The following is a 21,191-nucleotide window of genomic DNA, read 5'->3' as shown; positions in this document are numbered from 1 at the left end:
ACTTCTATCTCAAGGACTAAATAGTCATGGCTGTCATACTTAGCACACTGAAAACCCCCACTTCTAATTAATATCTAATTAAAATTACAGATGTGGATTTTATGTTTTAGGATACTGTTTTTGACTCTCAACCTTACCAAAGACAACAAATGAGAATCTACACTATGATGCTCAGGTAAAATCTTGCAAATAGTGCCCTTTCTGAAAAACCTTGGTTTAATCCCTGGAAAAGGCAAAACATTTCTTGGGCAGTAACCACGTTCAAGAAGTTTAGCCTTCATATCCAAGTGCTTAATAAAGTGCTTTGTTGTGTGTTGCACTGTTCTTAAAATCGTTCTTGAAACCCTGGATGACAAAGAGACATTTGGAAACTATTAATTACCTTGTCATATTTCACTGATTCTAAATGGAAATTTTTTCATGTTAACATCTCCTATGAATCTTATCATCTGCACCATCTCACAATTAAATGATGGCATTTTTTTTCCTTAATGTTATTTAAATAACGGTGTTCAGGAGTCGAGGAGGTAATAAGGTAGGTTCAAAATACACAGTACCCAATGGACTAGTGAATGACCAAAGGAATTTGTCTAAGATGGCCCTTAATCAACATGGAGGGTGGGCAGTACCGACCCCCTGCAGTCAAAAATCTGCACGTAACTTGACTCCTCAAAAACTTAACTACTAGTAGCCTACTGTTGACCTGAAGCCCTACCGCTAATGTAAATGGTTAATTAACACAAATTTTGTATATGTGTTATACAGTATATTCTTAAAGTAAGCTAGAGAAAAGAAAATGTTACTAAGAAAATCATAAGAGAAAGAAAATATATATTCATTAAGTGGAAGTAGATCATAAAGGTCTTCACCCTTGCTGTTTTCACAGTGAATAGGCTGAAGAGGGGCTGGTCTTGCTGTCTCAGGGTTGGCAGAGGCGGAGGAGGTGGCAGGTGAGGCAGGCACACTCAGTGTAGCTTTGTAAAAATACACCCTAATTTCTGCCTGACTTGTTTTTTCATTTCTCTAAAAGTTTTTCTAATAGTACCAATCCTTCTTCTACCATTTGCTTTAGTTTGGGTGCCCATAACATAGAAGGATCCTAAAAGTCAAAAGCAGTCTCAAATAATCAGAATGCTTCTGCAAGACTGTCTAATGTCAATCTGTTTTCTGGCACTGTTTATTCTACATCTTGTACCTCATCATATCCATCTGGTTTGGAAGCACTCACTTTCATCAAGCCGTCTTCTGTTAATTCCTCTGGTGTGGTGTCTATTGGCTCTTGAATTTCTTCAAGATCCATATCTTAAAACCAACTCTCTGCCTCTGCCCTGCCACACATTTTTGCCATACTCACAGTCTTTCAAGATTACCTTGATTGGTTCTGCCATAAATCCTGTGAAGTCATATACAACATGTAGACAGTTTTCTCCAGCAGAAATTAATTGCTTCAGGCATGATGGTTTTCACGGCTCTTTCTATAATGATGGCATCTCCAATGGATTCTTCCCGACCTTCATGATGTTGTTCTATTAGGTTCTCTTTCATAGTGTTGACAATCCTTTCCCTAGAGTACCATGTATAATAAGCCTTAAAGGTCCTTATAACCCCCTGATCTAAAAGCTGAATTAGAGATGTTGTGTTTGGGAGCAAGTAGTTTGCTTTGATGCCTTCGGTGTTGAACGCACGAGTTTCTGAGTGGCTGGAGAATTGCCTGATATTGAAAGAACTTTAAAAGGCAGTCCTCTAACTAGAAAGGTACTTCTTGACTTCAAGGAAAAAGCATCAATGGAACTAATCCAGAAAAAGAGTTCACATTGTCCGGGTCTTCTTGCTGTACAACCAAAAGACCAGATGCTGGTGTTTAACATTTCCCTTCAAGGCACAGGGGTTAGCAGCTTTATCGATAAGCGTAGTGTTGATCACAACCCTACCTGAATTTGCAGAAAAAAACAGAGTTAACCTATCCCTTCCTGTCCTAAATCCTGGTGCTTGTTTCTCTTCCTTACTAATAAATGTCCTTTGTGGCACTTTTTCTTCTCTCAGAATAGGGCACTTCCGTCTATATTAAAAATCTGTTCATGCAAATAGATATCCTTTCTCCTCAATGATTTTTTTTTTCTTCTTCAACTTTTAAATTTGGGGTATATGTACAGGATGTGCAGGTTTGCTACATGGGTAAACGTGTGCAGTGGTGGTTTGCTGCAAAATCGTCCCATCACCTAGGTATTAAGTCCAGCATCCATTAGCTAGCCGTTCTTCCTGCTCTCCCTTGCTCCGCCCCACCAAGGGGCCTAGTGTGTGTTATTTCCCTCCACATGTCCATGTGTTCTCATCATGCATCTTCCACTTATAAGCAAGAACATGTGGGATTTGGTTTTCTGTTCCTGCATTAGTTTGCTGAGGATAATGACTTCCAGCTCCATTCATGTCCCTGCAAAGGACATAATCTTGCTCCTTTTTATGGCTTCCTAGTATTCCATGGTGTACATATACCACATTTTCTTTATCCCGTCTATCACTGATGGGTATTTAGGTTGATCCTATGTGTTTGCTATTGTGACTAGTGCTGCAATGAACATATGCACACACATAGCTTTATAACAGAATGAGTTATACACCTTTGGGTACATACCCAGTAATGGGACTGCTGACCCAAATGGTATTTCTGCCTCTAGATCTTGGAGGAATTGCTACACTGTCTTCCACAATGGTTGAACCAATTTGCACTCCCACCAACAATGTATAAAGTATTCCTTTTTTTCCACAATCTCACCAGAATCTGTTTTTGACTTTTTAATAACAGCCATTCTATTAAAAGAAAGATATGAAATGGTATCTCATTATGGTTTTGATTTGCATTTCTCTAATGATCCACTGATGTTGAGCTTTTTTTCATACATTTGTTGGCTGCACGTATATCTTCTTTTGCACAGTGTTCATGTCCTTTGTCCACTTTTTAATGTTTTTTTTTCCTTATAAATTTGCTTAAGTTCCTGTAGACTCTGGATATTAGACCTTTGTCAGGTAGGTAGATTGCAAACATTTTCTCCCATTCTGTAGGCTGTCTGTTCAGTCTGATGATAGTTTCTTTTGCTGTGCAGAAGCTCTTTAGTTTAATTAGATCCCATTTGCAAATTTTGGCTTTTTTGTAATTTCTTTGGCATTTTTGTCATGAAATCTTTGCCCACGCCTATGTCCTGAATAGTACTGCCTAGATTTTCTTCTGTCACTTCAATAATATTTTTTATGGCATCCAAGAACTCATCTGTTGCCTGTTGGTGAGAAGAAGCTGTTTCTCCTATTATCGTGACCTTTCTAAAGTCAAACCTCCTTCTAAACTTATCAAACCATCCTTTGCTGGCATTACATTTTCCAGGTATAGATCCTTTACCTTCCTTTTGCTTTAAGTTGTCAAAGAATCACCATTTACTAAAAATGCATTTTCACCCCTTAAAAGCTGTTTAACTTTAAACAAAGTTGATTGAAAATTTCTGATACTTTAAATGCCAATAAGATAAAATGTAGTTTAGTTCTGATCAATCTCTGGAAAATCAGTGGCCATATCAGAAAAAGCACAGATTCACTTTCCTAAAAGTCTCTACAGAGCTGAGTTACATTCTCAACCATTAAGGTAAGTCTAAAATCAGTAAGACAATTGATCCAAAGGAAAGATCATCATCTGTATATTGATAAATGAAAGACCAAAGTCTCAGATTTTACCAGTGAAGTACATTTTCTAAAACATTAAATGGAAATTTTATTTTAAAAATTTTAACTGAAAATACTTACCATATTAAATAGTAACAACTATCAGACTCATTTCATTAATTAGAGATTATAATAATTCCTCAAACATTTCCAGAGCCAGTATAGCACAGTAATTAAGAGCAGAGTTACTATGTGACTCTGGGCAAGGAAGCTAACTTCTCTGAATTTCAGTTTCCTTTTCTGTAAAACAAGAATACTAATAGCATCTATATTTAATACAGTCATCCTAAAGATTAAGAGAATAGATATAGTATGGATACTATACTAGCATATAATAAATAGTCAATGAATATTAACTGTCATCATTAAGAATTTCGCATATGTTGTAAGCTGGGGATCATTCTTCATATCCTACACAAATTAGAACTTCAAGGAAAAAAAATAAGCCAATGTGGTTGGAACAGAGCAAACAAGGAGGTGAGCGGAAAACTGGCATTAGATGAGATAGTAAGGGGCCCTGTTCATATTATTTGTAATACATATTCTACTTATTACTGTAATGGATACAGTATACCCATAACCTCTATGTATCTTTATATATGCATACATACACACACCAAACTTTGTAAATAAGAATTTCATAGGTACTACATAAAGGATATGGGAAAGAGAGAAAGAAAAATTAGATGGGGTAGACAGGAAAGAGAGTAAAGCAGGAAAAAGAAAGAGGAGATGAAAAAAGAAGAAAAGAAAGAAAGAAGAAGAGAAGATGATGGTTTTAGTTGATGAATGACCCTTGGTTCAGAAAGGGCTAGATTTGTGTATATGCTTGGTTGGCATGATGACACTGAGCACACTGGAGGTAAATGAAGCACGCTAGAAAAGGGTGAATATGAGAGCCAGGAGACTTTTACAACAGTTACTGTTTATGTCAAGACCCACGTGTCCCAGGGGACCCATTTTCACATAATCTATAATTATCTCTTCGCTTTAATCGCCTTGTCATTCCTGAGGCTCTCATGGGCACTGGAAGAGGAAAAGCTCATTAACTAAACCTTTTCTCCTCTCTCCAGCCACCCATGGCTTTTAATTGCTTGGTGTGTTATTATCTAGGAGTGCAACTGGAATCATTTTCATAAGAAAGGGAGGTAGAGAGGAGGAAGGCAGCCATGAGTCCCTGAGGTATGCACCAAAGACAAACCTTTGCTTTCTCAATTATTTATGCCAGCTGAGGTTTTACAGGCTGAATAAATCCATAACTCAAGTTCATTCTGAGCAGTCAGATTCTCCAGGGGGAGTTGCCCACTTGCCTATACACACTTGTGTAGTCCTCAAAGAATAACCAGAATGTAACAAGACATATGTCATCCAATTTATCACCTATCACCAAGGTGTTAACACAATGTTGATCACAGGCAACATGGTGAAATAGGCAAGTATTACACCACCACCAGCCAAACAGATGGGGGGAAGCTTTTTGGTGCTAAAGGCACTAGTGTCATTAGGATAGTAGTGTCCCAGAATGACTTTGCCTGTTAAACACATAAAAAGCTGAATATTCATTTTTTAAAACACAAATATGTATAACACATACTCTGGAAGCTTAAGAATCTTTAAGCAGATTTGTTAAAAACAGGCTGCAATCTAACTGTGAAATTTTGAATAAATAAATAGAATTTTATACCATCTGATTTTAGAAGTAATTTACAATAAAACTATATAAGTTACAGCTTTTTCTCCAATCATATCTCCTTCAGGAAAATTTTAGAGTATAATTTATGTGTGACAGGCTTTTATGCTACTTCCAAGCTAGTTCATATTTCACCAAGAATACAAAATTAAAGCATAAAAAAATCACTTTCATTCTAATTTTTTATACTTATATTCTTCCATTTATAATCAGGACTAGAGAGCAGCCAATGAAAAGATATCTGGGAAATATTTTCAAAATCCATTATTGTTTAAAAATGGAAACTTTATAAGTCAACGATGAAAGCATCTCTTTGAAATTCTGCAGGCTTTTGTGTCTGACCACAAGCAGCGACCTCTGGTATTTTCTGCCAAAACACTTCATTTGTCTCACAGAACAACTAATCAATTCCAGAGCCCATCAATCATTTCAGTTGTATACTAGGTCTGGTCTTGCTTAGAGAAGGTCCAGATGGCTGTCTGTGTAAGTGGAATTAATAAAATTCTAATAGATTACATGACATCAAACTACAAAATATAACAGGGAGGACCAAATCTTATTGTAGGGTGGTGTGGGTACTGTTCAATCTTCACTTACTGTATTTTTAATTCTTGCTCTAATTTCTCAGTTTATGTGCAAACTTCTAGATCAAACCTTTAAAGCATACAAGTAACCAGAGCAATTTCTTGTATATGTAGTGCAGAACCATTTCACTCTACAAACCCCTATGCTTATTAACCAGTGCTTTTTCTGCCCATCTGCAGTATAAATGAAAAACACAGCTGATGTCAAAACTAGAGGTAACTCCCTGTTGTAAGATTTGTTACTCTCTTGTTTCCACAGTTCAAAAAGCACTGGCTCTCCCTTCCTTGTATTCCATTTTCTTTTGCAAAAGCAAACAACTTGTATTTAATTATATAACCAGAATGCCATGATATTTTAGCTCCTAGCATTAGCTCCTAGCTCCTCTGTAGGTGCTTCCTCTGCTGAATTAAAATATTATAAAAACTAACAGTTACATAGTAGCTTATTTTATATCAGATCCTCTTCTAGGATGCCTGTGTATGCATTCACGTAATCTAAGTACCAAGTGAGACAAGTACTATAATTATCCCCATTTTACAGGTAAGTAACTGCCCAATATCACACAGCTGGTAAGTAATGGAACTAGCATTTGAATGTCAGCGGTTTGGATCCACAATTTTTTGTATTTAATTAGAATCAGCCTACTACACCCCCTCAATTATATTACAGAACAATTAACTAGCTTCAGAATGAGAACTGATGTCAGAGCTCTGTGAGATTAACAGAGAGATCTGAACCTCTGACATTATATTGATACTTTCTATGACAGGGTGAAAAGCAGAAAGCAAGCTCAGAATTGGCCCCGTGGCCCTTGGCTCAAGAACATTTACCTTAAAACTAAAGCTCATAACTTATCATCTATTATATAATACACATTCATCAGAAAAGCTGCCACAACAATAGAACCCAAACTTAACCAAATGGATTTATTAGATACTGAATTGTCTAATCTTTACAAATGCAAAAAATCTGGAGTTTATAAAGTATCAAAACAAACCTTCAAAATACACTATTTTATGTCCTTTTTAAAAACGATGGTACTATAGAAAAAAATTTTTGCTTTTATCCAAGTCCACCATTTGATGCTTCTAAAATTCTAGAACCTAGTTACTTTCACCTCAGCTGAACATAATTCTCCCAAGAAATTGCAATTGACATCAATTAAAGCACAACTTTCTCTTAAAAAAATAAGACACCAGACATTATATTTCACCAAAATACAAGCATGACTTGACTACATAACTTCAAAAAACAGACCATTTTCATTGTTGCAACTGCATTCTGATACTTAAGAAATCACAGGGGCTAGATCTGGCCCTTCACTGGAATAATCCAACATTTCAGTACATAACAATTTTCATTATGGCCTAATTTGTTACATTGGAATTCTATTACACTATAAAAAGAACTCTCTCAATACAAGAATATAATTAGTTGCTGTAATTTCCGATCTGCTGTAGCAGTAACAAAATTACTGTGTTTGTAATACTTAAAAGGCTTTCAGTGGCTTGTTCACATTGTTTCTTACTCTTTCTTAACAGTATGTTCAGAATATGAAGATTTAGATATCGTTAAGACTAATACTTAATGAAGACTTCATGAAAAAAAGGCCAAATCTAACCAGTTTTGCCCACAGCGAAGGTTCATATTTCATTCACTTAATAATATTTATTAAATATACTTTCATAAAAATGCCAAAAGTAGTAAGAAAATATTATTTAAAAGTGAAGATGCTGAGAAGCACAAATATTCACAATGTACTGTGTCATTACAGATTCAATAAAAATGTGTTGAGCTGAATTAAAATCTCTAAAAAAAATTAAACTATATTATTCTTTGTCATTGTTTATCACAGTCAAAATTCTAAATATTGATTTAAATCTAAAAGTCACTTCACTAGCAATTGGGTGGGGGATAAAGGAAGGAAGATTAACCCTTCCAACACAGTTTAACTCTTTAACTCTATCTCAGGATTTCTACTCTCACTACAACTGGAGTACATTTGATTTGCTTCATGTTCTGTAAAGCTACTGCGATCAGTCATGTCATCAGCCATTCTAAAAGAAACTGTATTCAGTATGTCATTTTAAAAAATACTAGAGTCTGGGTAACCTTAAGGAAAATGGCACACGAAATAAAGATCATTATTATTTATAGATAAGTGATTGATATTGTTAGAAACTTAAGCTTAGTGATTTTTTTTTTTTTTTAAAGGAAAGTCAAGAAACTATCTCAACTTATTTATCTAGCTAGGAAAGAAAAATAGCCTATACATTTTTTATTGCTTAAGGGAAAGGTGAGGATGGGCACATCAGAGCGGAACCAAACCAGCAGCTCTCTGTTTTACCATAGGGTTATTAGGCTAATCCTATATAAGCAATAGTCACTAAACTATCAGCTCTTTAAAAGAAGCAGCTGTAGCTACCTCCCAAGTTCTGAGCACTTTCACTGAACATCTACTAAGTTTGGGGGTTTTCCTCAGATAGGATGCAGAGATGGGTAAAATATGATCCTCACTCTCAAAAACTAAAAGCTAAAATATTTCTAAGTGTACAGTTCAGTAGTGTTAAGTATATTCACACTGTTGTGTAATCTCCATAACTTTATCATCTTGCAAAACTGAAACTCTGTCCCTATTAAACAAATTCCCGTTTCCCCTACCCGCTAGCTCCTGGCAACCATCATTTTACTCTCTCTCTGATTTTTGACTACTTTCTGTTTCTATGAGTTTGACTACTCTAAATACCTCATGTAAGTATAATCACTAAGTGTGTTCTTGTGACTCCTTATTTTACTTAGCATAATGTCCTCAAGGTCCAAAATTTCCTTCCTTTTTAAGGCTGAATAATATTCCATTGCATATACTACATTTTGTTTATACATTCATCTGTCAACAGATGATTCCACCTATTGGCTACCGTACAGAGTACTGCTATGAACATGGGTGTGCAAATATGTCTTTGAGATTCTGCTTTGTTTTGGATACATTCCCAGAAGCAGAATTGGTGGATCATATGGTAATTCTATTTTAACTTTCCGAGGAAACTTCAGTTTTCCACAGTGGCTATATCATTTTATATTCCAAAATGACTTTTAATTTGGAGCAAATTAAATTAACTTTTAATTAAACAAATTATAAAAATTAAAATCTGTAAAAGAAATAGTATTTTGAGGAAAATTAACACAAAAATCCTTAGCTTTAGATTGAGACACAAAATCTTGCCCTGCCAACTACTTATGTAGGGAAAAGTCGCTGAATGAGACAGTTATTATTAGACACTGATGAAAAGCAATTATCATCACTTATTCACACACTTATCTGGCACTGATTCAGACATTTAATTGATTTTAAAGATTATACACCTAAAAAATTATTTCCTGTCATTTATTGTCCTGCTGCAAATACCACCAAATCAGTTTCATGTTAAGAAAGAATGCTTCACAAATTGAAGTTTTCAAAATTAAAAATATATAGTACATATATACATATGCGCATGCAAACACACACACACATACATGCATATATATTCCAATTATCAAAGATCAGAAGACAAATTACCTGATGGTTTCTTCATGATATAGAGAACTAATAACTGGCCCACCAAAACCAGTATTTCTTTCTTTTCCTTTCTTCTCTGGTACCTGTGGGGAGGGGAAAAAAAAAAAAAAAGTGAAAAAAAAGACAAATGGGTTAAAACAATGTGTATTTAAATCAGTTACAAAATGTTATTTTGCCAAGAAAGACTAAGAATTTTACCCTCAACCATTTCTTCAAACCCTAGTAAAAATTTTACGGTGGTAACAGAAAGGCAAAAGGACTCAGGTCATCACAGGAGGGGAATGGGTACCTGCTGGCAATCTAAGGCATTCCGGTACAACCTTCTGGAGCCACCAAAAAAAACAATTCTTCTAGCAAAATCATATCTAGGTTTATAAAATTAAAGTTCCCAAATAAGAAATAAGCTACATTATAGTAAAAGTTCAAACTGAATTACAAAGAAAATGTTTTTAGGTTTAAAAAAAGGAAGGAGAAAAGGTAGAAGACAGATAAAAAGGCGGTTTAGATCGCAAATAAAAGAAAAAAAGAAGCAAACTGCAAAGAAATACTTTCCAAACTCAAGGATCCAATGGGTCCTGCCCCTCTATGTTGGTCTCAAAACACAAGAATAACATTAATTTAGTAATAAGATTCTTCTAAAACATGTAATGTGGAAGCAATGAACCTGGATAATACTGTCTATAGGGATCAAAGTGCAACCTCTGCAAAATCCCATGCATTGACAGCTTTTAGGCCAGGACACCCTGCAGAAGTCAAAACTCCCTGTTATTAATAGTTTCCTCTTATACATGCATAGATTAGTATTCAGTCAAAGGACCCCTCTGCGGATCTCTGCAACTGCTAATAAAGGATCATCCTCTCTGGTATTCAGCCCTGCAAATTCTAGTTCAAATTGGTGAGGCTGCCAGGCCATTTTGGGTTCCCCTTCCTTGCAGCCTGGAAAATGGTGCCAGGTATAAACAGAGGCAACTGTAAGGCACAGCCTGTTTGTTTCCCTGATTTTGTAACTTTACGCTGCTTATAATACAATCTCTGAAAATTACTGTTTTATCCGTAATTTTAGCCATGCATCTGGTTTTCTTCTTGTTTTTGGCAAAAGGGTAAATCCCGTCCCTATTACTCCACCATTCCCAGGAACAGAAGTCCTATAAACATTAACTTTAAACCCAGCATAATAGTCTTTGTACTAACGTAACATAATTTGCTTAAGCATTATCTGACAGTTGTATATTAAGCTATTTTCACTTTTTCACTCATAAACAGACATAATGAATATCTTTAAGTATAAGGAATAAAGCCAGGCACAGTGGCTCACACCTGTAATCCCAGCACTTTGGGAGGCTGAGGCGGGCAGATCACCTGAGGTCAGGAGTTCAAGACCAGCCTGGCCAACATGGCGAAACTCTATCTCTACTAAAAATACAAAAATTATTTGTGCATGGTGGCAGGCACCTGCAATCCCAGCTACTTGGAAGGCTGAGGCAGAAGAATTGCTTGAACCCAGAGGCAGAGGTTGCAGTGAGCTGAGATTGCACCACTGTACTCCAAACTGGGCGACAGAGCAAGATTCCATCTCTTAAAACAAAACAACAACAACAACAAAAATAAGAAATAAAGTACTTTTAATTAAAATGTTTAGGAAAAACCTGTCCCCCCATAATTTGATTATGATATATTCTAAATACATTCCCCTTTCCTGGGACTAGTTCCTCTTTCTAAAGCAACTCCACAAATACACGTTAGAATGCTGGTCAGAATGTTTTGTTGGCGGGGGAGGGGGGACTATAGCTTAGGCAGAAATAATATTGTAAAAATAACCTGCCATTATCAGATTGAATCCAGAATAAGGATGCTAAAGATTCGTTAGTTTTCCTTTCCATCCACTTCATCGACCAGAGCGGGTAAACTCTGGCTACTTTACCCTCTTCTACTCCAGTGAAATTTCTCTCATAGAGGCTTAGAAGTTTATTCCATTTCTCTCTACTCAAAATCCATTAAGTCACTTTTATGTTGCATCAGCAATTAAATAGAGTCCAATTTGGCAGCCAACAGGACAAAATTTGCCAGTTCTTACATTGCCTGAGACTCTATTAGTTGAAACACTAAAATGCTTCTTCACTCAAAAGGGAAAGGATAAGTTGTTGGCTAAATCTTTATCACTTGATTCAGACTCCACCTTAGTCAGTGTTTTAGAGTCAATATTTAAAACCGTATGAAACTTTTTCTTCTATTTGTAAAAGTATTTCTAAGATTATTAGGCTAATCTATGCAAAGAGGTTTCTTGCTTCTGTGTGCTACCTTTTTTGGATTTGTTTTACTGGTTTGTTCAATCCATTTGTAGTATAACTGTTGAACTCTGGGAAAATTAATCAACTTCTTTTCCTGAGTTTCCTCATTTGTAAAAATGGGAATAACTACCTATTTCATATGGTTGTTTTAAGGACTTAAATTTATACATAAATAGAACAGTAATCAGTGCAAAGTGACCATTATGTAAGTGTTAGCTAATACAATAATTATTATTGCCCAAAACATGGCCATTTCTCCAAAGTAAAAATGTTTCAGCAATATAGATACAAGATGTTGTGATGTGAGAACTTAAAATATTGACGCCTGAGTCTTTACCTAATAGCTCTAAACTTCTGATTCTCCTAATAAAACAACAAATCCCCCAAACAAACTATCATAAAAACTAACATATCTCGTTATAAGAAAAAGAGAAAGAAAACTAGTACTTAAGGAATATCTTCCATGTGCTTATATTATCCAATTTCCACTTCAAAACAAGTCTATAAAGCTGGTATTATCACTGCATTTAAGATATCCTCAATTATAAGAAGCACCATTATTTTCTGTAATGTGCAGAAAGAAAAAACATAGCCAGTTAAATACACCATTTTCAGATTCATGTAGATTTTGAAAATATTAAAAACTGAATAAATATCTGCCTTAGACTTGGCCAGCCATGGTGGCTCATGCCTTTAATTCCAGCACTTTGAAAAGCTGAGGCAGGAGGATCACTTAAGCTAACGAGTTCAAAACCAGCCTGGACAACATGGTAAGACCCTGTCTCTACAAAAGAAGAAAACAAACAAAAAACAAAAAAGATTAGATGAAACATAAATATATATTCATTTTACAGATTCAAAAACTGAAAGGAGGTGAAGTATGCCACATAAGTGGCAGAATTGGGATTCACACCAAGATCCTTAGATATTCCAAGCCACATAAGTGGCAGAATTGGGATTCACACCAAGATCCTTTCATATTCCAAGACTGTGTTCTTTCTATTAAATTATACCACTTCTTCAAACTATTTTGGAAACCATTATTAAACAATGACAATATTCTAAATTAAAATGTTGTCTGTTTCCTAAGTGTATTTTTTTTTTTTTTTTTTTGAGATGGGGTCTCACTCTGTCACCCAGGCTGGAGTATAGTGGGTAATCTTGGCGCATTCAACTTCTGCCTCCCAGGCTCAAGCAATCCCCTTTCACCTCAGCCCCACCAGTAGCTGGGACAGGCAAGCACCACCACACCCGGATAATTTTGTTTGTTTGGTAGAGACGGGGTTTTACCATGTTGCCCAAGCTGGTCTTAAACTCTTGGGCTCAAGCGATCCATCCACCTCCACCTTCCCTAAGTGCTGGGATTACAGGTGTGAGCCACCATGCCCAGCCTTAAGTGTACTTTTTCAATGTTTACATAAAGTACTTCATTAGTTCAAAGAGAAAACTTTAAAATTAAAAGAAATACTCTGAAGCCAAATTATTCTGATAAATTATGCATAATTTAGTTGACAGACTAATACTACAATTCTAAATCCTTAAAAAAAGGAACACTTTTCTGATAATCTTTTAAAATACGCAATTGTTTTTTCCTGAAACATGAATAGCTATTCATTTCAACACAGAAAAGTAAGAATATTGATTTCATCTCATCTACCATTTGTCACTAGCAGCATTAAAAAGAAAACTTTACCATGAAAATATTGTTGGCTGCTACTTAATAACATTTATAAAATTTTCAAGAAAGGGAAGCTCCATAAATGCACATTTTAAACCTGTTTCTCTTAAAATTACAAACACACAAGGCCGGGCACAGTGGCTCATTCATGCCTTAATCCCAGTACTTTGGGAGGCCAAGGCGGGTGGATCACCTGAGGTCAGGAGTTGGAAACCAGTCTGGCCAACACAGTGAAACCCCGTCTCTACTGAAAAAAAATAATACAAAAATTAGCCGGGCATGGTGGCGGATGCCTGTAGTCCCAGCTACTTGGGAGGCTGAGGTAGGAGAATCGCTTGAAGCCGGGAGGTAGAGGTTGCAGTCAGCCAAGTTCGGGCCATTGTACTCCAGCCTGGGTGACAAACGCAAAACTTCGTTTCAAAAACAAAAAAATCACAAACACACAGCAGTATTTTAAAAAATCATTTCCTAAAACCTTTAAGAAAACAGACATTTAGCCAGCTGCAATCTCATGCCTATGATCCTAGCTAGCACTTGGAAGGCTGAGGCAGGTGGATCACCCGAGGTTAGGAGTTTGAGACCAGCCTGGCCAATATGGTGAAACCTCGTCTCTACTAAAAATACAAAAATTAGCCAGGCATGGTGGTACACACCTGTAATCCCAGCTACTAGGGAGGCTGAGGCAGGAGAATTGCTCGAAGCTGGGAGGCAGAAGTTGCAGCGAGCTGAGATCACCCATGGAACTCCAGCCTGAGTGACAGAATGAGACTCCATCTCAAAAACAAACTAACGAGAAAAACCACAGACATTTATAAAAATGTCAATTGTCTAGAAACATTGCATAAATGCTTAAATTGGCATTGGAAAATAATTTTTAAATAAAAGCAATGAGAACAGATATTATATGTGCAAGTATTTTATGGAATCCTCCAAATTTCAGCCATTCCTAACATTTTTATATATATACTACGTACACTAGCTAACACATTTTTAAAAGATGAAAAGACTGAAGAACGCTTTTTTTAACCAAACAACTTAATACCACAAAAATATGAGATAATTTTTACATATAATTAATATGATCAACAGAACTCCAAAGATTCCCTCATTGTCCACCAAGTAAATGTTACTGCTTTGTAACAACAAAACAAAAATGATAAATTGCTTTCTACTACCCCACAATGGAATTTAAGAATAAATGTTATATTACTCTTGTCTATTTCCTGGCTTTTGTCAATTGTCTTGGTTCTAGAGTACTTTAAAACTAAGGTGCAATATGTAAGTTACTTACATTTGTTAGTATTTTTACTCAATTTAACACTGTTTTTAAATGGCTATCATGGAAAATTACCTTCAGGTCATTATAACTAATTTTCTAGAATGTAACCCTGATCACAATTTAGATTTTCTTTAGAAAATTATTCTAAATATAGTATTTATCATAGCTGTTCAGAAATTATAACTTTTGTTAGATTTTAAACATCAAAGGAAACAATAAAACATCAAAAGATTCAAATATTTATACCAGCATTTCTGTAATGTCTCAAAAATAAACAGAAAAAGAAGAAACTGTATTTTAAGCAAGCAAAACAAATGGTTACTATTTCTATAGTATATCCAAATGATCTCATTTAAAAAAATAATAAAAAATTAAGACTCAACAGCTAAACAGGCCATGATTATAAGTAAGCAACAATTAGACACTTGAAGTTACCCAAAGGTTTAAGGTTCTGTTCACATACACCAATAATGTTACACCAATACTTGGGAAAATGTTTGACATTCCTTAATAATTTACAAAATGCAAATTAAAGCAACAATGAGCAATGAACTTTTAACTACATTAGTATAAATAAGGTAGTAAAATTATAGTGAACTAGGTACTAAAAAGTTAACAGCTCTAATCGTCTTGTAAAGCATATGGCAATCCTACCAAGACCCATAAAAATATTAAGCACACTTTAATTATTTTCACCAATAACACAACTCCTGGATATTATAAGAAAAACATACAATCCTTAACTATTACAACTTGGTATGAGATTCAACCACAGTCCTTTTTGTTGGTCATCTTTACCTAAATTTAATATTGTCAAATTTTAAAGACAGAAACATAGGTCAGGATAGATTTTTGGGTTTCTAACTCCTTTTTTATTGTTTTCATGAGGCGGTAAAAATTTTGGACCCTGGGATACTTAGCTCTTGCCCCTTCTGGCTCTTCTTTTTCCTTTAATCTTTATTGTCCTTGCTGTCCTACTTGATTTTGATTAAATTCCCGGTAGCTTGCTCTAATACAAAGCTTTATACTGGAACAAAGTTTTGGTTAGTTAATTTTAGAAGCTTAGAGCGCAGACAGCTCTAGAGAACCTTACCATGAACCTCTTGTACTCAGCCATGAACTGAAGTGCATAAAAACCCCTTTAAGCTTTACCTGTTGGCTATTTTAGAAATCTGCCATTCTCAGCAAAGTAAGGTACTCTACTGCTTCCTTCTGCTTCCTTCAAAGAGATGCCAATGCCATGCAATTTTTTTTCTTTCATTTTTTAAGAATACAAATCTGGTAGCTGGTTTGTCTCCATTTTCTCTAATCAACTAATTTTGTTACAGATGTTGCTCAAGAGCTTTTGGTTATGCTATCCTAGTTATTCTGTTAAGGAAGCAGGACTACTCAAAAATTATGCTACAGCGACTACCATCCTCCCAGAATTCCAAATATCATAAATTGTTAATGTAACACATGAATAGGAATACACAAAGAAATAGATTAGTATTGCTAAAGTAGGTATGTTTCCATTCCATTCTCTCTTTTCCATTATTTTTGCCTCCACCTTAGTTGCATGATTTCATAAGAGGGAGACTTAGAGACTGATAGGACAATTTAGTAAACATCAGTTATTTGTGGCCTACCAAAGTATGAATACTATCTCAACATTTTAATCGTTCCCCAAATTGTGAATCTCAACTTCTAAAAGCAGAATTCTCAATACCTTATTTCTCAGACTTCCTTGAAGCTATGATGTGCAGGCCCACTATCTACATTCCATTGACTAAATGTGCAAGCAAGTCATCGGGATATAAAATGGAGAACATACCACTGACCTACAACTCACACTTTTTTTTTTTTTTTTTTTTTTTTTTTTTGGAGATGAGTCTCACTCTGTCGCCCAGGCTGGAGTTCAGTGGCATGATCTCAGTTCACTGTAACCTCCGCCACATGTTCAAGTGATTCTCCTGCCTCAGCCTCCCGAGTGGCTGGGATTACAGGTGCCTGCCACCACACCTGGTTAATTTTTTTATTTTTGGTAGAGACGGGGCTTCACCATGTTGGCCAGGGTAGTCTTGAACTCCTGACCTCAAGTGATCTGCCTGCCTCAGCCTCCCAAAGTGCTGGGATTACAGCATGAGACACTGCACCTGACCCAACTTACACTTCTTAATTCACAGTCCAAAATTTGGTTGATATGGTTCCATCAACAAAAGTAGTGTTAGTTGTAAGCAAGATTTAAGTAACTAAATCAAACTTCTATGAATGTATATTTTAGGTACACAGGAGAGTATTAACTAATGCTATCAGAAATTCACATGTAGAAATCAATGTTATCATAGTGAAGGATAGCACATGAAATGTAGCATCTATTGCTTTGTGATTACTACTTTTAAAAATACATTATTTATGAACTTATGTACAAACTTATGGGCTGAAAACATTGAACAAATACGCAAAGATTAAAAATATTTGAGTTTGATATTTGCCATAGGCTTTTTGTAGGCATTCTTTAACAGATTAAGAAAGTTCCCTCCTATTAAAAGCTGTTAAGAGGTTTTTATCATGACTGACTGCTAAATTTTGTCAAATATTTTCCCCCTCTGTTAATATAATTATTTTTTTCCACCTTTTCTCTGTTAATATGGCAAATTACACTGTTTTTCCAAAATTAAACCATCCTTACATTCCTGGAATTAATCCTACTTCATCATGACATACTATTATTTTTTTATGTTGCTAAATTGGATTTGCTAAGGGCTTTTCTCCCCCCCTCCATATTTTAATGAATATTATTAATTCCGACCAACTGACCTTTTTTGTATCATTTTTTTCTCATTTATGTTTCAAAGCAACTTCTATGAAGTGAATATTATTATCTGTATCAGTTACCTATTGATAGGATAGTGCTACATAACAAATACCCCACAAACCTCAGTGACATAAAACATTAACATTTATTTAGCTCATCAGTCTGTGGGGGTCTAGCTGATCTGGGCCGGACTGAACTGATCTCAGTTGGTCCAGTTCATAACTCTCTTTTTCTGTATCATTCTTGCCAGACTTTAGTGTCAAGATTATTCTGGCCTTAAAGAAGAACTGGGAAGTGTTCCCTCTTTTTCCATTTTCCAGAAGAGTTTGTACATGATTAGTGTTATTTCTTCTTCAAACAAATGGAAGAATGTACCAGTGAAGCTATCTGGAACTGATATTTTCTATGCAGAAAGGTTTTTAATTAAAGATTCAATTTCTTTAATAGGCACAGGACTATTTAGATTTTGTTTCCTATTCTGTCAGCTTTGGCATACTGTATTTTTTTGAGAAAATTTTCCATTTGTTCCAAATAATCCATTTACTTGGCTAGTCATCAGATCTACTTATTAATTTTTTGATTCTTTAAGATATATGGTGATGTCCCTTTTTCATTCTTGTTATTGGTTTGTCTTTTTTCTCCACTTTTTTTGATCTTGCTAGGATTTTACTAATCTTTTCAAAGAACCAACTTTTGGCTTTGCTGATTTTTCTCCAGTATACGTTTGTTTACTATTTCATTGGCTTTTCTTCTATTTCCTTTAAATTCGACTTTTTAAATATATATATATATAGCTTCTCAAAATGGACTCAACACATTATGTCCTCTAGGGAATTCCAAACTATTCAAGAAGAAACTTATTGAGGACAAATAACTAGAAATATTCTTTTCATGGATTCTCCAGCTCCCCACTTGAAAAAAGGAGAAATGTGTTATTTCATCAAATAAGAAGTTATCAAATGGGAAAGAAAGGTTTAAAATAAAACTTCCTTTAGCCTGTATGAGGTTTTTCCTCTTATTTAGGTATAAGCTAACAACAGTTTATCTTAAGGCTACAATACGTAGGACATGAAGAGATGAAGAAGTATTTTCCCAGACAGTATATTTTAGATTCCCTAAAATAACCAAAAAGCATCGTAAGGAATGATCTCTGGCCTTTTAAACACTGCAGAATAATCTTAAGGAGGAATGAACAGGAATCTTTTCTTCCAGTTATCTGAGTAATTCATTCCCTTGCCAACTTAAAGTGCTTATTCAAATGTTTATCTTCTCAATACAGCCTACCCTTGCCGCCCTATTTAAAATTATAAACCAATAATACCCCTTCATTCTATGCTCACAATTTCCTAAATCTGCCAGTGGTAGAATAAATTTCGTTAAGAGCAAGAAGTATCTGTTTTTGCTCACTGATGTATCCTGGAGGCAGAACAGTGCCTGGCACATAGTAAGAACTTAATAATTATTTGCTTAATATATGAATAAACAGATAAGAAAAATAAGGCATAAATTCAAATAAGGTGGGTTTTCACATAATAGTAAAGTTTAAGAATGAATTTTAGAATAAGATAGTGTTCAAACCCTGCCCTGCCACTTATTAGCTGTATAACTTCAGATCAAATTATTAACTTCCCTAAGGTTTGGTTTTCTCATGCAGAAAATGCAGATAATTATAGTACCTGCTTTATAGGGTCATGGTGAGGACTAAATAGAATAAGGTGTCTCACATACTTAGCACAGTGCACTGCACATAGTAAGAGTGCTGTATGTAACAATGATTACTTTTATTATTACTAAGTGCCTTAGTCAAAGCCATGTATAAATGGATCCATATCAATCTCCACTAAAGTTTCTAGCAGCAATGTCAGTCTCTGACACTGTTCTATAGGCCACTTTCATTATGGTTGATTCAAGGTATAAAAAAGCCTGCTAATCAAATTTCCTGATGACAGGGTCAATGAAAGACAGTTCACACACCAGATATCACATTCGGAACACCCCCCAAAATTCTAAATGTAGGAATAAGATGTTGAATAAAATAAAATGAAATTTAAAATGGGTACACATAAAGTACTGAACTTAGTATAGAACAGACATTGACAGAATGTATAAAAAAGACAGGATCTTAGTTCACTGAAAGTTAAAGAAGAATTAACATTGTAATGTGGCTGCAGGAGGTGTTAAGGTAATGTTAAGCCACAATCAGTACAAGTATAATGTTCAAAAGAGAGAAAAGTCCTACTCTGCAGTGGTCACACTATACTTCAAATAGTTTGTTCAATTCCAAGGGCCATACTCTAAAAGAGGTGTTGAGAAACTGAAATTTGTTTATACAGAATGACGGGAAAGGTAGTGGGACTTGATGGTGAAGAAGATGAACAATTTTAGAAATTAGAAATATTTGGCCTGAAGACGAGGAGACTTGAAAGCTGTCTTAAAACCTCTGAAGGATATAAAGAATTGAACTTAGTCTATGTGGGCCTAAAAACATAAACCATAACAGATTAGAAAACAATAACAATACCAAAACAGTGAAATAAATTTTGGCCCAATACAAAAAGAAGCCCCTAACAACTGAAATTCTTCAAAAACAGTGCCAATTTCTTAATAGTAAATTTCCCCTCATTAGGAGTCTTCCAATAGAAGCCAAAAGATTGTGTGCTGGAATAATCTGAAGACAGAAAATTAATCTAAACAAACAATAAAGTCATTCTAATAATAAGATCACAGTCTTAGAACAAGAGAAGAAAGGGAAATATAAGTGAAAAAAAAAGAGAGATACAAATGGCCAATGTGTACATTAACAGATGGTCAATATAATCAGTCATCAGGGAAACGCAAATTGAAATCACAGTAAGATACCACTTCAGACCTACTAGGATGGCTATAATCAAAAAGAAAATAAATCAGGACCCTCATACACTTTTGACAGGACTGTAAAATGTTATAGCCATTTTAGAAGACAGTCCAATGGTTCTTCGAAGTTAAACAGAGTTACCATTTGATCCAGCAATTCTACTGCTGGGTATATATCCATTAGAAATAAAGCTATATATACACACACAAAAACTTGCACACAAATGATCACAGCAACACTATTCAAAATAGCCAAAATGTGGGAAGAATCCAAATGTCCAAAAAAAGATGAATGGATGAACAAAATGCGGCATATCCATACGACAGATTCTTCATCCACAAAAAGGAATGAAGTATTGATACATGCTACAATGTGAAAGAATACCCTGAAAACATACTAATGAAAATAAGTCAGTCATAAAAGACTAAATGTTATATGATTCCATTTGAAACCAGAATAGACAAATCTATAGAAACAGAAACTCGATTAATGGTTGCTTAGGGCTCAGGGAAAAGAGAAGATTGAAACTAAGAGCTAAAGGGTATGGAGCTTCTTTTAGAGGAGATGAAAATGTTCTAAGATGAATTGTAATCATGGTTGTACAACTTCGTGAATATACTAAAAACCACTGAATTGTACACTTAAATGGGTGAACACAGTGGGTGAATTTTAGTGTCTCAATCTAAAAAGGAGAGAAAAATGAAAAAAAATGTGTTCAGTAAACTACATTTAAAGAAACTAGGAAAAACTATA

At 35.1% G+C, this 21,191-nt stretch overlaps 1 protein-coding gene across 7 annotated transcripts in view; it reads right to left on the bottom strand.

Moving 5' to 3' along the window:
* The window catches only part of ACBD6 (acyl-CoA binding domain containing 6), a 220,859-nt gene that overhangs the window by 144,228 nt on the left and 55,440 nt on the right, over nt 1-21,191 (bottom strand). For all 7 annotated transcript variants that reach the window (XR_004272769.1, XR_004272770.1, XR_004272768.1 and 4 more), the window contains exon 4: nt 9,543-9,625. Coding sequence is in view for 2 of the 7 variants with exons in the window: in XM_032291240.1 (XP_032147131.1) it covers nt 9,543-9,625 (83 nt within the window). In the remaining 5 variants the exon portion in view is untranslated. The remainder of the gene's footprint in view (nt 1-9,542; nt 9,626-21,191) is intronic.

Source organism: Sapajus apella, unplaced genomic scaffold (assembly GCF_009761245.1).
Source record: "Sapajus apella isolate SASKATOON/1434 unplaced genomic scaffold, GSC_monkey_1.0 scaffold25, whole genome shotgun sequence".
Taxonomy (NCBI): domain Eukaryota; kingdom Metazoa; phylum Chordata; class Mammalia; order Primates; family Cebidae; genus Sapajus; species Sapajus apella.
Note: the sequence above shows the minus strand (reverse complement) of the source record. Positions and strands in the feature narration are given on the sequence as shown.